General features: G+C 52.5%; 1 protein-coding gene across 9 annotated transcripts; it reads right to left on the minus strand.

The window, feature by feature from the left end:
• Window positions 1–9,461: 9,461 nt before the first annotated feature.
• On the minus strand, window positions 9,462–16,852 carry TMEM74B (transmembrane protein 74B). 9 transcript variants are annotated; one of them, XM_063702363.1, is made up of 5 exons: window positions 16,806–16,835; window positions 16,596–16,676; window positions 15,018–15,126; window positions 14,255–14,824; window positions 9,462–10,478 (listed from the first exon to the last, which is right to left on the minus strand). In XM_063702363.1, the coding sequence occupies exon 5, from the start codon at window positions 10,435–10,437 to the stop codon at window positions 9,739–9,741; it is 699 nt and encodes a 232-aa protein (XP_063558433.1). In that variant the 5' UTR covers window positions 10,438–10,478; window positions 14,255–14,824; window positions 15,018–15,126; window positions 16,596–16,676; window positions 16,806–16,835; the 3' UTR covers window positions 9,462–9,738. The 9 variants fall into 9 exon arrangements, with proteins under 9 accessions (XP_063558433.1, XP_063558434.1, XP_018872769.1 ...); XM_063702364.1 differs by lacking the exon at window positions 16,596–16,676 and having other exon boundaries at window positions 16,729–16,852; XM_019017224.3 differs by lacking the exon at window positions 16,806–16,835 and having other exon boundaries at window positions 16,596–16,781.
• Window positions 16,853–17,586: the final 734 nt, after the last annotated feature.

Here is a 17,586-nt window from a genome sequence, read left to right on the forward strand (position 1 = left end):
CCCAGGATGGTCTTAAGGCTCCTCAGGCAGTCCTATTTGCACAGCGTGCCTCATGCTCCTGAGTACTTCCACCTGCAGCCACAGTGCCCAGAGCACCTGGTTAGGAGGAGCATCTGAAACCGCCTGCACAACCTCCATTCCACAGAGGAAGAAACAGGCTCAAGAAGCCCATGTGTGATGGGGAGCTCCTAACAGGCTTCCCTGGGCCACAGGAATGGGCTCGGGCTCTCTGCTGGGCTCTGTCACCTGGCCCCATGTGCTGCTCACCTCGGCCTTCTGAGTTTAGTAGGATGGCAGCTAGTCTTCCCTATTGACAGGTGAAAAAGCAGGTCCACAGCTGTTGAGTGACTTTCCCAAGGCCACACAGACCACAAATCCTGGCTCCAAGTCCAGGGCGTTTCCAGTAAGCACTGTCCAAATCAGTCATGGAGGTCCCTGAGTGACAAAAATATGAGGGACCCCTTCTTTCCCCCTCCCAGTTCCCGCAGCTAGGCTGAGTGTTAAGAGGAAGGTGCCATACAGGTTCAGCACCCTGGTCAGCACCCAGCCTCCCTAAAGCCGCTGGAGGAGGCCTTTGGAGCCAGCTCAGGTCAGTGTCTGCTGCTTCCTCACCCAGGATGGCCCACTCTTGGGGACAGACAGGCATCCTGAGAGGAGGGGGCCTGGACCTAGGTGTCTTGCCACCCAATACAGAGCCCTGCCCACTCCCTCTCCTTCAGAAGGAAGTATGGGAGCAGTTCCATCCTCAAGGTTTCTTGGTTCCCAGGACAGAAATTTGAGTGAGAAGCATATGAAGAGAGGGATGGCCCAGGGGCCCTTGGCCATGGTGGCCTTGGACAAGTTTGGCTTTCCCCATCTGTAAAATGTAGATAAGGATGGACCCACCTCCCCAAGATCCTGCCTATCTGTGAGAGTCCATGACTAAGTGGTCCATGGGCTGGACTGAGTTCAGTGCTCCCCCAACCTGCCCTCCTCCTCTCCCCCACAGAGCTTCCCAATTTACATGTAAACCTTGGGCATCAAAGTGACAGCTGATAGCCCAGGTTTGCCCACAAATGTGCTCTGACTGGCGTGCATGTTAAATTTGATAAGATGCATGATGGCAGCTATTAAATTTGAGTTTTGACTCTGTTCTTTACCAGTAGTGTGACCTTCGGCGAGTCACTTAGCGTAGCTGTGCCAGAGCACCCTCATATGTGAAAGGGAGGTAGTGACAGGACCCCTCTATAGGATTTTTATGAGCTTTAAATGATCTAGTCCATGTAAAAACATAGATGAGGGCTTGGCACAGAGAGAACACTATTGTTTAAAAATAGGGTGACTTAATGTGTGTAATAAGTAACTGGTTCATTGCAGTGTACAAACATGAAGTGTTTTCTTTTTATTCAGCTGACCTCTATCAACTACTCCCTTCGTATCTCAACATCTTGGGCCCAGCCAATAACTAACTGGGCACTTTGATTTTCAAACTCAGTCCAGCCCAGCTTAAACTTTCCACCTCCCAAACTTGCAAGAGGTGGTCTCTGGCTTCTTCTGAGCTCTTGCTCCTCCAGTGTGGTGGGTGAGGGGGAGGAAGGGAGAAAAGTAAAGTCTCTTCACTGGCCATGATGATGAGGATGGTGAGAGGGGATTTTGGTTTTTGTTTATTTGTTTTTTTAAGAAACAGAGTCTCTGTTGCCCAGGCTAGAGTACAGTGGCATGGTCAAAGCTCACTGCAGCCTCAAACTCCTGGCCTCAAGTGATCCTCAAGATGGAGTCTTGCTATGTTGCCCAGGCTGGTCTTGAACTCCTGGCCTTATGTGATCCTTCCACCTCACCCTCTGGAGTAGCTGAGATTACAGGCACAAGCCACTATGCCCAGCTACAGGTGATCTTACTCTAATTCATACTAGGTTTTTGGGTTTGGTTTGGTTTGGTTTGGTTTGGTTTGATGCTGGGGTTTTCAGTAGACTACATGCATAATTTGGGAGTGGTGGTGAGTGCTTTGTCCTGGACCCTCAGAGAGGAGTGGGGATCTCTGTCCAATCTAAGAGGCTCACAGCCCATCTCTTTGACATAGTATGCTGGGCTGCAGTCACTTGCGCCACGCACAGCTCAGCCTCCTCTCACCTCCCTGCATCAGTGCTTGGAGCCCCAGGAACACTGGGGTCCTTCCCCTACCTACAAAGGCTTTGGGACACTTGGAGAGGAGGTAGGACTGTCCCTCCTCCTCCCTGATCCCCAATACCACCATCCCTTCAAGTCAGCATGGGCTGTTCCCACGAGGGGCTTCCCACTTCAGGAATTCTCTGGTCAGAAATAGACCTCATCTCCCTGTTCACAAACTCTCCTGAGCTCCAGAAGATAACATTTCAAGCCCTCTCAAGAATACTCTCCTTACATTTTTCATCTGTTCAGTGCTGTATCTCCAAAACCTAGCACAGAGTGCTCAAATCTTTGTTGAAAGAATGAATAAAGGGTGCTTGGATGGGTAACACTCAGGTGGTCCGCAGGCCCTGCAGCTCAGCCCTGCGGCTGGGAGGCAGGCATCAGTCCCCTTCTTAAGTGATTTATTAAGTCCTGGGCAGGGGGAAGGGTGTGGAGGTCTGGTCCCAGCAAGTGGCATCTCATTGGACACTCCCTTGTCCTCAACCACCATTTTCAGGCAGCGGGATAATCCCTTTCAGCATTCTTTTACCCACACAAAGGTCCAGCAGTCCAGCTGCTCTTGAAAAATCAGGAGTTCTGGTAACCCTGAGCCCATCCACCACAGGGCAACAGCCAGCCAGAGTTGAAGCAGACCTCCCCTTTAATCCTGCCGCTGTCCACAGCCACCTGCTTAGTTTGTTAATGTCACCTGCCGAGCCCTGCAGGCATTTGCACTTGGGTCCCTGCTTTAATCTGATGAGAAAGGGTGGGGACTCTCAGGGGGAGAGTCAGCAGTAGTAACAACTCTCCTGTGGGTGCCTAACCCCCCTAACCCCCATGAGTGACTTCACTAAAATGAAATGCGGACATGAAAAGGAATCAAAAATAGAGGAATAGGGAGAGATTGGAGGAAGGGAAGAAAGATGAGATGGGAGAGAAATGGCTTTGCTGAATGCCCTTGGCCCTAAGTCAGTACTGGCCCAGACACTGAGCCACCCGGGAAGAGGTTGGCATGGAAGCCGCCTTCTTCCTCTGCCCTCCCTGCTCCCCTGGGGCCAGCTTTCCTTCCACTTGCTAACCTCCCCCTCAGCCCAGGAGAGCAGCAGCTGCCACCTTGACCTTGGTGGCTCAGAGTCCAAGTAGGGACAGGTTGTTGAGATGAAGTACCTGGAGCTTGAGGTTATGTCCTCTGGCTGCAGCGGGATCCCTGAGAAGGGCTGGGGGTACCGGAGCCCACAGTCCCATGGACGGGCCTCCCCAGCGCCAGTGTCACCCCTAAAGGGCATGACATCAGAAGATTCTTCTTGCCACACACATCTGCAAGCGATTATAATGGCTGACAGTGACCTCTCTCCATATGCTATACACTGTCTCTGAGAACTGATTCTTCATAATGGCCCTGTGATTTCAGTACTGTGGTTGTCCCCATTCTATAGATGATGAAACACTGAGGCATGCCCTTCAGTATGCCTCATCTCCACACTCCAGCCCAGAATGCAGACCTCCCTCCCACCCCCTGCCACCCCCCTCCCCACCACCACCAACCCCCCTTACCCCCACCACCACTGCAGTGCACGCCAGGCTGTGTAGGCCTCTGAGCCTCTGCTCATGCTGTTCCTCTGCCCTGAGTGCCTTTCCTTCTCTCTACTCTCTCTTCACACTGGATACTGCCTCATTGTTTAAAATTCCCATTAGACACACCCTTCTTTCCTGGACGAAGGGTGACCCTTTCTGACCCCAGTTCAATCAGATCTCTCCTTCACACACACAGCCCACTGTGCATGCTCATCACAGCAGCAATCACACTGTCCTGTTTCCCCAGACAGCCTGTGACCAACTCAAGGGCAGGGTCTGTGTGTACCCTACAGAGCCTAGCTCAGGGAGGAATGCAGATTGTGTGTGAATGAATGAACGAACGAACCAACACAAATAGCTGACATCAAGCAATTATGGGGTGCCAGGCACCGTGCTAAGTGCTTTACAGGTATCATGTTATTTTCTGCTCACCACAGCCTTATGGGGAAGGCACTGTTATTAGCACTACCCTTTTACAGATGAGGAAACAGGCTAAGAGGCATTAAACAACAACCAAGCATCCAGGCAGTCAAGACTCTAATCTGACTTACACTCTCATTTGATGGACCATCATCCTCAGTGGACCTCCTCTGTAAGGGATCCTGCCTCTGACAAGCTCTCTGAGATTTGAGTAGGGAGAAAGCTCAGAATCACTTGGCCCTCTGGGAGGAGGAAGATGGTCATCCTGCAACCCTCTGCACCATTTAGGTGTCCTGGTCCTGTCCATCTGCTCATGGAACAGCTTGATCTAGAAGAGAAATAATGTGGCGAAGAGGGTTTTTGGGCCAAGGACAAGAAAATACCACAGGGCCAGGGTTGTTACTGTCTTTAGCCAGGATCTGGCCATTGGGACATCGGCTCCCCTCAAAGCAGGGGGTTTGGAAGCTTGGGGAGTCTCTTGGCTAAATCCTACCCATCTCCACTGTGCTCCATCCCTAAGATAGCCAACACTTGACCAGTAGATGCTAACATACCTCCCCTGACAAGAAGCTCCCTACCACTCCAGCCCAGATCTCAGCAAGTTTCTCTTTCTCTAGCTGAAGTGTACCTCCTGGGGAACATCAAAAGGAGTCCATTCTCCAGGAGAGACCAGCAGGCCCAGATGGAAGGCCTCCCTGAGTTTGTGAGTGCCTCCTGACAGAACCTGACACAGAACCCCACCTACTGTGGCTTCTTAATAATGCCTCCCTTCCCCCCTACTCCTGCCCCTTCAAAGCTCTCCAGACACAGAGTACCAAGCTCTCAACTTTGGAAAGTCCTCTGCTTGTGTTATCTGATCCCCCAGCTTTCAGAGAAGGCAGAGTGGGAAGGTTTCCAATTTTCCTCTGGTAGACCAGAGAGATGGAGTAATTTGCCCAAAGGCCCACAGAGAGAAGGGGTGACCAACAGGACCTAGCTCTCCTGGTTCCCAGCCCAGGATCACACAGTCCCCTCCAGAAATGCCAGGACAGAAATGCTTCTGGACATCTCTCCCCGTCCTGCTAAGGGCGGGGGAAGCAGGAAAAATACAGAGAAACCAGCCTCGCCTGGGGAGGAGAAACTTGATTGTTGCTGTGAGGTTGGCATTCTGGGAGCTGCAAGGCCTATGGCTGGTGGAGAAACAGCAAATGTCGTCAATCATCCAGAGGATGTCCTGGCTTGAAGCTGCTTTACAAGATAGGTGTCCTTGGCCTCTGGGCTCGGTCAGACAAGAGAAAGCTCTGTGTGTGTGTGTGTGTGTGTGTGTGTGTGTGTGTGTGTACGTGCATGCGCATGTGTGTGCTCATGCACATATGCACATGTGTATGTATAGACATGTCCATTCGGTGAGGACATTTTAAAGAGAATCCCAGGGAAATTAATGCTTATTCTCAAGGAAGGGAGCAAAAATGGTGGAATCTCAGGCAGCTGGCATTTTGGGCTGGGAGATGCCTGAGGTAAGTGAGTAGATGTGATCATGGATACTGGGGTTCCAAAGGGCCAGGCCTGGGCACTCAAGGTCCTTGGATGGGAAGAATCCGGTTGGTTTATCTCACAGGCCCCTAAACACCCAGCAAATGTCTCCCAGGTTTAGCTGGAACCTGGGTATGTCCCAACAAGGTTGGGGGAGAAGGGTCTTCTGAGGGACACCCCTCTAACCCTTCCACATAAAGCCCTACCAAGGCCCAGGGAGAGGAAGGCAAATGGATTCCCAAGTTCCCAGCTGCAGGGCCCAGTGACAAAATGAGCACTTTTGAGGCATGTGATCCTTTGCACAACTGATCCTCACCCCTAGAGAGGGCTCCAGGAGTCTGGGAAGGAACCACGGGCCTCCTGGGTCCTGCATATGGCTCTGCAGCACTGGCAGGTATAAGAAGCTTTTGTTACATTTATTCATCCATTCATTCAACAATGAGCACCTACTATGTGCCAAACATGTCTCTAACACTGGGAGTACAGCAAGAACCAGTTAGACCAAAATTCCGGCTTTCATGGAGCTTGCAATCCAGCAGGAGAGGTCGTGGGTAGGAAAGACAAGTACAAGGCTCAGCCTGCTGGGTCATGATTAGTGATCAGAGAAAAATAAGGCAGCGAAGGAGAAAAGGGAATGAGGTGGGGTGGGGTACGAATTTAAATATGGTGCTCAGCAAAGGCTTCACTGAGGAGAAGATATTTGAATAAAGCCCCTAAGGAGGTGAGGGAGTGGGCCTTGCAGATACTGAGGGGAAGTACCTTCCAGGCAGAAGAAACAGCCCGTCTGAAGTCCCTTGGATGTGAGCGTGCCCAGTAAGGTTGAGGAATGGCCAAGAGGCAAGTGTGGCTGGGGTGAGTGAGCAAGGGGTAAGGGGTGAGAGATGAGGTCAGAGAAGCACAGGGTCCCAATTGCTTAGTGCCTTGTAGGCCACTGTGAGGGATGAACCCTGGTTTGGGGGTACCTGAAGCTTATGCAGTCCAGTGAGGCATCCTCAAGATAGATAAACCAATTCAGGGCCTTGGAAGAGGCTTGTGCTAGTGAGAGGCCCGGACGTGTGAGCTTTGCCAGTCTTGCTATACATCTGCCACTGGTTGTGGTGAGGATTTTGGCTTTTGCCTGGAGAGGGAGCCATAGGAGAGTTTTGAGCAGAGGAGTGGCCTGACCTGACCAGCCTCTGGCCTTCCTCTGGCTGCTGAGTGGAGCATGAACCTGGTGATGGGGCGGGGAGGAGGGGAGGAGAAGCGGGTAAGAGAGAAAGCCAGAACACCAGTGAGCAACCCTGGACTGGCGGTGGCAGCCGAGGGTGGACAGCAATCAGATTCTGAAAGTGGAGCTCACAAGATGCGCTGATCTGGGATGTGAGGTGTGATAGAAGAAAGGCAGAAGGGTTGACACAGCGTTTAAGGCCTAATCCAGCTATCCCCAGTTGAGGTGGGGAAGGAGAGCATCACTGGACCTCATACTATGCAGTTCTCCATTTTATCTGTAATCTGCACCACCACCCTGAGGCAGAGCTTTCATTAATCCCACTTCACAGATAGAGAAATCCCGACTCGGAGAGGTGGAGTAACTTGCCCAAGGTCACGCAGCCAGTAAGTGGCAGAGCCTGGATTCCAACTTTAGTCTTACCAACTCCAAAATCGGTATCTGTTCTGATGCACCAGGAAAAGCAAGGTTTGGGGCCCTAGGAGCAGGTTAGGTGGGAGAGGCAGTTCCTGGAGGAGAGGCACATTCCAGTAGCCACAGAGGCCCCTGGAATGCCTGCAAAGAAAGTTCTCAGCATCCTACTCCGTGTTCCTAATCACCTCCTTCTTAAACCTGTTTCTGATCCATCAGCTGGCAGATCTCAGCTGTAATCATGGGGAAATGCTTTTGTCATCTCTTAAGTTTTCTTAATTCACTGACAAGGTAATAATGCCTCAGTCCATTATACACATTTTCTAAAGGACTTTCAACATTAGAATGCAAAGCAGGCTTCTCTGGCTTAGAAAAACCTGAGATTCCTGGGATTTAATCATCAAACAGATTTAGCCCCTAAATCTGTTTGATGATTAACATCAAACATTTCATAAGAAAAAAACAAATGGCAGTGCGGCCAGCATGTCCAGGCCACCGAAATATGCCCGATTTCTCCCCTAAATAAACTCATTGCATTTAAACTGATATGAACTGATGGTCCCAGATGCATTCACTCAACAGGTTTAGTATCCAAATGAGTCTGCCACCATCACAGTAATCCATATGACTTGGTTGATATTTTTTTTATTATCATTATGGATTGAAAAGCCTTAGCCCATGATTTGGGATGTCCAATCCTCTGTAGTTTACTTAGAACAGCTCATGCCACGTTCTGTGGCTGTGCCTACTTGGAGCCTGGGAGAAAGCGACACAACAGTGGAAGCCTAGGACTTGTGAATCTTTTACCATCTTGGAGCTTTGCTCTTTCCAAACCATACCCCTTCAATACCACAACAAAAACCTGGGAAGCCAAGCTAAACAACCCTTGTCCTTTCCAGCCTTCCTCTAGCTCTCTGCTCTTGGTAAAACTTACCAGTAGGAGCAGATATTTGATCTGTCATAGAAGCTGTGATATTACACTCCCCAGATGTTCAACTCACTGGACTGAAGGCTCAAGTTACAGCTAATCAGGGCTTCTCTACACTACAGACCGCATGCCCCCCCACCCTCCCACCCCCAAGAAACAGGATCCTCGGCCCATGTGGCCAACTGAGATGGAGTAAGTAGGACCTACATTGGGCAGGGGATTCACTAAAATGGCTCCTGTAGGGTCTCTACACCAGTGGCTTAGAAGGCATGTGCTCTCGAAGCACTCTGGGACCATTCAGACTGAAGGATGCCTCCCCACAGTCCTCAAACACCTGTATCTCCTTGCCCCAGGGCCTACTTCCTTTCCTTATCAAGAGTTTAAAGAAAGTCTGCAGGAACCTAGAAACATTTCGTAAGAAAAAAACCAATGGCAATGTGGCCAGCGTGTCCAGGCCACCCAAATGTGCCTGATTTCTCCCCCAAATAAACTGTGGCTTCACTTTACTACTATATGGGGGAGACTAAGGTTACAAATTCAGCATAAAAATTTTTTTTTCCTGCTGTGCAAATAAGGTCAGGAGCAAGATACATACTATGGAGGAGAAGGTGATCAAGGCCTGCATCATGCCCACAGAAATACAATAAAGCCCTCACCCTTTCCTGTGTAAAAGATCCTTCTTGCCCAGAGAACTGGGTAATATTGTGCACTTGGCTTTGTAAAAATGTGTCACTGCAGGAAATTAGACCCCAAGACCAAAACCAGGCTGTAGCAAACTTTGAACTGAACCAACCCCACCAGGGAGCTCTTCCCTGAGACCATGAGAGCTGCTGGCTGTGGTGGTCCCTGAGGTCAGGCCAGAAAATGGCAGGGAGAATGGTTAGTGCCTGGTGGATGCCTTCCTGCCCTGGAGGGGTGACTGGAGATAGAGACTGGGTTCCCATTCCCAGGGAAGAACTAGAGGGACCTGAGGGGTCATCCAGTCCAACCCCCTCACTTGAAGGCAGGGCAACTGAGGCCTGGTGAGGGTAGGATCACAGTTTAGTCAGTGGGGGTACTGGGGGTCACTCTGGTACTGACTTCTCCCCTCATCATGAAGCCACCTCCTACCTTAGATGATCAGGGCTGAAAGGGACCCCTCCACGGCCAATCAACACCCTCACTCAGCCAATAAGGACAGAAGAGGTCCCTCACTCCCCAAGGCATGAGGGAAGAGGATGGGCAACCTTTCAAACAGCTCCCAATCTTGAGAAATGCCAAGAAACCTCATCCTCCAAGAGCAGCGGTTTCCAAACTTTTGTATTTTTAGCAGCAGAAGCCATCCTCCAAACAAAACCGTATGCAAAACCTCAGCTACAAAACAGATCAGTGGGCTGCTTGCCCGCGTGGGGCATGGGCTGGGCCCCGAGCTCTCCCTCCAGCACCCAGTACTTCTTCCACAAGGCCCTATGTGAGCTCAGTTTGAAACCCCAGGCCTTGGCAGGGGTCAGGTGGGCGGGAGCGGGGGGTGGACCTTGTAGCACTGGAGCTAAAGCAGCCAGATAAGGTGGGCTAGTTCTTAAGACCTCTGGAGGGTGTGGCTAGTCTCTGAGACCTGGACAGCTTCATTCTCCACCAGGGCCTGGCCCCCATCCCCATTGAGCTGTCTCATGCGCAGGTTAATGGAGCCATAGGTCTTCCTGGAGCCCTTGCCGGGGACGAAGGTCCTCCGGCGGTACAGCTCGCCCTTGCACAGGGAGACCATGAGCAGCACTGACAAGAGCATGCCGCCCACCGTGAGCAGCCCGAGGCCTGCGATGATGCACTTGTCCAGGTGGGAGCCTAGGCGGGCGTAGTACATCTCTAGTCGTTCCATCTCCCGCGCTGTCACTGTGTCCGGATTGACTCGAGCCTCACGGGGGATGGCGTATGCTGTCACCACCAGAAGAATCCCACTCACCAGGAAAACGAGGGCGGAAACAAAGCCATAATCCACCGGGCGGCTCACGGGCTCCAGGGCTGGCCCCTCCTCTGAATGAAGGGACAGATCATCCCGCTGGGATCGGGGCAGTGAGGAGACACCCCCAGGGGGACTGGGTGAGCTGCTCAGTCTCGTGTTCCCAGGGTTCTGGAAATGGGTCTCATGCTCCTCTGAGGAGAAGCAGGCATTCTCCACACCCTCCCTGGTTGGGGCTACTGGGCCCAGGGGAGCTGATCTCCTTGGGGCTTGGGGACCATTGCTCAGTGTCTTCAGTTCCAGACCAGGGGGAGATGCCATTGGGAAGGAGGGTCCCAGCTCATCCCTTGGCCCCTTGGCAGCTGGAAGAGAAAAAAGAAAGTCAGTTGAATGTAGCAACCTCTCCCTGTTGTGGAGGGCATCATACCAGTCCCCAAGCACATGAAGGTGAGTCAGGCACAATTCCCACTTGGGGATGTCTGCCAGACAGAGGGGAAGACGGGGAATAAGACGATGACAGAACAGTGTGATCCAAGCCCAGATCCCACTCTACCACCAGCTGGGGTATGGCTGTGGGCAATTCACTAATCCTGTCTGGCTTCAGTTTCCCCACCTGTAAAATACTACTACTACTACCCTCTAGTTCGCAAAGCTGGAGTAGGATTGAGATAACCTACACGAAGTACTCAGAACACTAAGTGCTCAAAGTTAGCGATGAGTTCCTATTATACTGGACGGAATGTAGATAGTGTGAATATCAGGCTCAAATCCCAGCTTCACCACTTGAGCTTGGGCAAGTGATGTGACCTCTCCAGATTCGGTCTTCTTCTTATCTATAAAATGGTAATGAATAAAATGCCTCCCTCATAAGGTTGTTGTGAGGATTTCATAAAATAGTGCATGCAAGACCCTGGCCAGTGCAATCCATGGACCTTGTTGTATGAGGGAAGGATGACGGAGGGGTGGGGGAGGGGTAGAAATGCAGAAGTTGTTGTGGGAACAAAGAGGAAGGGAAGTTTCTGGGAGTTGGTGGCATTTGAGCCAGATCTCAGAAGATGAATTGGATACTTCCCAGCAATGGAAGGTGATGAGGGCATTCTGGAAAGGGGAACAGACTGCCTCAGAGGCCAGCTGGGGCCGGCTCACAGAGGACTCTGAAAGCCAGGCCAAGGAGCCCGAGAGCCATGCAGAGCTGAGGAGCTGGAGCAGGAAGTGCTTCGGCTTCAGAAGAAAGGAGGACTGATGAGATGGGAGGGGGCAAAGTGGAGGATGGGGGTCCAGCAAGGAAGCCAGCAGGTTGGGGATGGCATGGCTAAAAGGGCCAAGAGGAAGGGGCAGACTGGAGAGCCATGACTGGGTCAAAGCCAAATGCCTTTATGTAAACAGAAGGGTGGGGACCTGGGCTAGAACCACAGGAGGGGAACCGGGAGAGAGAGGCGAGAAGAGGGACACTCTCTGTGCTGCAAGAGGAGTTACCCCACCCAAGAACCTGAGCACAAACCCACCCAGACACAGACAGCACATGTGCATTCCCGCTGAAGGATACTGACTTACAGCCCGGGGACCATATTTGGCTGATAGAAGTTTTGCTTTGTTTTGTTCCTGGCCTGTTCATTTGTTTTTGGTGAATTAGTTGCAAATGTATAAAAAGCAAAAGATTTTAGATTTTACATTTTAAATGTTGGATTCCTGGCTTCTCCTGCAAAATGAAAGAATCTGGCCACCTTAGGCCCCCGTTCCCTTGTAACACTCACCTGGAGTTGGCAATCGGGGCTCTTAGGCAGATCTAGCCTCTCCCCGACAGGTCCCACCTCAGCCCCCTTCCCTGCCTGGTATGTGTCATTCCTAATCCACAGCAGAACTGCATCATTCCTTGTATACACTGATGGCCTGAGGGCACGTACACTCAGAGCCCTAGGCGCACAAGTCATGGGCTACAGAGACCACCAGGTGCAGAGTGGCTTACATGCTCCGGTGTGTCTACGCACACATACATGCACACACACACGATTCTCTGCATTCTCATGCCGGAGTTTATTCTCCAGTGCACTGTGGTTCGTTCTCTCTCTCTCTCTGTGTGTGTTTCTCTCTGTATGTGTGTGTGTGTGTGTGTGTGTGTGTGTAAATATGAGCAAATGAAGTGAGGATGAATGGAATGAATGAATGAATGAAACCCAAAGAGCCTCAGTGCAGGAAGACATGTTTTTCAATCTTTCTGACCTTCTTGTCAATATGGACTAGCATCAGACACCTCCTCTTAGCACATATAGGGCCTTTCATGTGAGTACAAAGCTCTTTTCCCTTTACAGCCCATTTCTATCACTACGTCTCTCTTTCCAGAGTCTCAATTTAGTAAATGTTTACCAAGCACCTACTAGCTGTTGAGCCATGTACCCGACACTTCATGCAGGAGTATCTCATATCACCCTCACCAGCCCCACGATCCGGAATTACTGTCTATTTCATAAAACATGGCCAAGATCCCATGGCATGTATGGGAGGGTGGAGAACAGGAGTTGAATGCAGATTCCCTAAGAATTATTATCATGTACGAACCTGCAAACTCATACCCCTGTGCTGGTGGCATCACTCCACCAGCCTTCCCTGGCTCTGCATCCCTCACTCATAGACTCTTCGTTTTATCCAGCTGTTTCTCAGCAACCGTGAGCACCTTGAGAGCAGGCAGAAGTTGGAATTCCATCTGGGTCCCCAGCCTGCGCCCAGACTGCTTTTACTTTCCAGTGAATAGACAGAAAAAAGAGATGTGTTTGTTGGTTGGCTTTTTACTCTTAGCACCAAAAACATTTTCCTGAGTGCCCAGCCACAAACAGGGACCAGCAGTGGGTGCCACATGGGTGCTCAGAAGTGGTCCCACCCACACCCTCAGCACCTTCCACCCAACTCAGCTCCCGGAGTGGCCCAGGAACCCCTTTCCCAGACTGATATATTGATGCCTCCACACCCTGGAAGAAATCTGGAGCTCCCAAATTCTGGGAGCAGAGCTCTCCTTCATGCTGCAGGAACCCAAAACTTTTTTCTCAGGATGCCACAGTGAGAGGGCAGAGAAAAACGAGGATTCCTCTCACCCAGAGTTAGGACATCTCTCTTTCATGCACAGGTTCAGAGATATTCACCAGTTACACAAAGGCCGTGCCCAATTACCCTAACATAAGCAGAAACACACCGACTGACATAGCTGCTCCTGCCCACCATTCACACCCCACGACGCCACCAGTTACTAATTTCATCTGCAGACAGGTCCTGAAAGGAACACTCCAGTTCCACACTCACTCCCCCAGCAGCTGTTCCCACAGCAGTACCCACAGACACCCAGAAGTCACGTAGTGTGACCCTCGGATCTTCGGGCCACACGAGTACCCCTTCACACGCACGCGCGCGTACACACACACACACACTTAAGTGCCCCAGGGAGTAAGACCCAAGGCAGATCCACCAAGACCCGCAGGGGCCCAATACCCCACCCACCGCGCGCACTGACACCCGGAGAGAGGGACGCACAGCGGCTGTGGATGAAGCTTCACAAAACCCAGTCGATAGACACACGCACGAGTTGTACACAAAGCCTTGGGGCGTGCAGATACGCACACGCAGGTCCACGCTGTTGTACCCAAAGTTGCGCGCAGAAAGCCCCAGCACGCCGGCTGCCCACCGCGCCCGCTCCTGCCGGCCCGCAGTCCACACCCCCCGCTCCTGCCCTTGACCACAGACGCGGGACCCGGCAGGCCGAATCGGACCAGGCGGAGGCCCGGGGAGGCCGGGTCCCCTGGTCGCATGTCCTTCGGCGGGCCGCGAGGTCAGGCTAGCTGTCCTTCGCCGCCACTCCCCGCCCCCGGCCCTCGGCCTCCTGCCGCCCCCAGCAGTCCCCTCTCCGCGTGCGTACCTGTGCCGGGCCTCCCTCCCCGCCTCACCACGCTGGGGCGAAGGGCGCCCGGCCGCCGGCGGGCGAGGGTGCGTCCTCTCTGGTGCCCGTCCGCCTTCCTGCAGCCGGCGTACGCCTGCGGGGGGTCTCTCCTGCGGCGCAGCCCGGAGGGCGCGGGCCTGGCCGCCACCGCCTCGCCCTCCCGGTCTCCCGCCCCCTTCCCTGCCCGGCCCGGAGCCACTGCCGAGGCGCACGTACCTGCTCGCGCCGCGCGGAGCTGTACGGCGGCGGTGGCGGCCGCTGGGGAGGCGGGGGGGGATCCGGGGACAGAGGGACAGGAGAAGGGGCGGGGGCCGGGGCTCGCCGAGCGCCGCGGAGGGAGCTCCGCCCGCGGCCGGCGAGGGCGCCCGGAGAGTTAGCAAGGAGAGGGACAGGAAGGCGGGTGATGGGCTGGGGTGAGGGTGCGGGGGCCCCGATCCATCGTCCTCCCCTCCCCTCCAGGCAGATCTGGATCGCCGGCGCCTGGGCTTAGGGAACTGGGGCTTGGAGCCCGCGGTCCACGGGCGTAGGGGCGGGGCGGGCGGGGGGGGTGCTGAAGAAGACCCCTCCCCCGCCGCCTGCCCCTCCACACCACCGGAGAGCCCCTATTGCGCCAAGCCCAGGTGCCTCCCCACTCCTCACCCCCACTCTTCCACTTCCCCTTCCCCCCACCCCCCACCCCACACGCAGCCCCCAGGCAGGACCCCGGGTCCTCTCTGAGGTCCTTAGGTCGGGACGGTCTCCTCAGGCGCTTGCGGCTCCGTGGCTCAAGGGCGCCACCTGAAGAGGCTGCAAGAAAGAATCTGACGATCCCCCTCCCCCTTTTCTCTGCAATTTTTTCTCCGTGGGACAGTGGAGTGCTCCGCCCAAGAGGGGTGTTCTCTTGGGGGCATTGCCAATGGCCAAACACACCCTCACCCTCCAAGGCCCAGCTGTGGGGCCTCTTCTCCTGGAACCCCTCCCTGGGCACACACCCACTTACCCCACGGGCCCCTCCATCTGGGCTCTCCTTTTGCCTGCACTGTTTGCTCTTGTCTCTGACGGTCGTGATTTTGTTTAAGGGTCAGCCTCCTCCATCGGATTGGCAGCTCCTGGAGAACGAGACCCATGTCTGATCGCCTAGAAGACTTAGGTGGGTGTGGGTGAACAGGCTGTGAAAAGGGGTGACTTTCACTTCTTTCCTCTACAGGGCCGGGGTTAAGATGAGTCCAGTGAAGTGCCTAGAGTACCAAATTCATGGAGACGTTTCCTCTTTGGGGAACACACGCCAACCCCAGAGACAGCTTTGGTCTGAATCATGCAGGTTCCGGGAAGACACGGTGACCAGCTGAATCGTGTGGTCTCGGGTAGTACCTCTGGCCTCTGAGCCTGTATCCACTTCTGTCCGTGAGGATTGTGAATGTGCAGGCTTCGAGGGCTCTGGGAAGGCCAGCAGAAGTTGGCCATGTGGAAGGACAGGTGAATGAGTGTACCATGTCCTGCTCCTCGGCCACCTCATGAGCGGAGCCTGACCTGCCCTCCTCCAAAGTTCTGTGCAGCCCTCCCCAACCAGGAGACTGGAAGTCACCCTGGATGATGGATGCCAGTGCCTTCAAGGCCAGCATAGCCTAGCCCTAGGCAGGTCCACCAGGGCTGGGAAGGCCTCCATTTCCTCCCAGCCTTGCAGAGGCCTGGCCCGTTGTTAGAGACTTCAAAGGGATGCTAGCCCTGGCACCACACTCCTGTTCAAATCCCAGCTCCATCCCAACAGCTGGGTGCCCTGGTGTAAAGGACTGCCCTCCTGGAGCTCGGTTTCCTCCTCTGTGAAACGGATGTAGGAAGTGTTACGGGAATGGGATGAGATACCTCCTTTAAAGCACTCACTGTTCCTTCCCTCAGTCATGCGCTGTCCTACCTCAGCCTTTGCGCTGGCTGTTCCTTCTGCCTGGGACGTTCTTCTTTCTGATATTTCCCGCACTCACCCCCTACCCTCACTTCCTTCAAGTCTTTGCTCAAATGCCACCTTCTCAGAGACGCCATTCCAGGCCATCCTTTCAAAAATAGCAGTGCCCCAGCACTCTTTACTCCCTCACTCTGAATTTTTCTCTATAGCACTTACCAACTGACATTAGTTTCTGTTTGCTTATTGCCACCTCCACTAAAAAACAAGTGCCAGAAGAAGAGGGTTTTTGCCTGTTTCCCTCCCTGCAGTATCCCTAGACACTAGAAAAGGGGCTAACACCTAGGAAGCTCTGGATAAGTGCTCACTGAATAAAGAACAGAGAAAATGGGCAAATATTATATACTAGTTAGCTAGGTAGACTCCATCCCTACACTCAGGAAGCTTGTATTCTAATAGGAGAAAAGGATAAGTAAATGTAACATTGCAGTTATAGTAAATGCTACCAAATAAAAGTATAGAGTGCAAGCCTCAAACAAGGGTGCCAACCTAGTCTTGGGGATAGGAATGGCTTCCTGTAAAAGTGTGGATTGAGCTGAGATTAGAAGGATGAGTAGAAGGCAACCAGATAAAGAGGGGAGGAAAGAGAAGTCCAGCAGAGCGCCTAGCATAGGCAAATACCTTGGGGTAGAAGGAAGTGTGTGATGAGTATGAGAGCTGAAGGAGACCCGTATGGTTGTCATGGAGGGCCCAATAAGGAACCTGGTAGGAGACAAGCCTGGGCTTAGCAGGCCAGGTCACTGCAGAGCCTTACAGGCCAAGTAGTTTGTTCTTTATCCTCAGAGCAGTGGAGAGCCTCACTGATGAATGTAAGTAAAGGGTTAACAAAACCTTTTCCTCTTTTGCATGAGAATTTGACCTTTGGAAGCTCTGTTTCCTGGAAACAGATAAACATATGTCTGCTATGTTACTAAGCAACATTGCTTCTGATAAAAATGACCCCTGAGGAGGAGGCTAGAATGATCCATGTGGCAACAGATTAGAATTGGAGATACCAGAATGAACTCATGTTTAGCTTAATATAGACGCAGATGATTACATACAGAAAGTTATATATATATATATAATACACACACACACACACACACACGGGCTAGTATACACACATATATTTCCTTACTGTCAAGCGAGAGGGCCTAGAAGCAATGATACTCCATAGCAACAAGCACACGTAGCACTGAAATCTTGGTTTCTAATACCATTCTCCAATAAAAGGATCCAAGGCTCCTTGAAGAAATTGCTGTTTATAGGACTTGGGCAGGAAACACTACAAGATGAGCCCAGAGCATCTGATAGTGCCAGAAAGTAAAGAAATGCTACACACACACACACACCACACACCACACACACACTACACACACATGCCACATACACTCTACACACACTACACACACACTACACACACCACACACACTACACACACATGCCACACACACACTCTACACACACACTACACACACCACACGCATACCACATGCACCACACACACCACACACACTACACACACACCATACACACAATACACGTACTACACACACACACCACACACATACACTACATACACACACCACACACACTACACACACACCACACACACACACAAATGGTGGCG

Source organism: Gorilla gorilla, chromosome 21 (assembly GCF_029281585.2).
Source record: "Gorilla gorilla gorilla isolate KB3781 chromosome 21, NHGRI_mGorGor1-v2.1_pri, whole genome shotgun sequence".
Taxonomy (NCBI): Eukaryota; Metazoa; Chordata; class Mammalia; order Primates; family Hominidae; genus Gorilla; species Gorilla gorilla.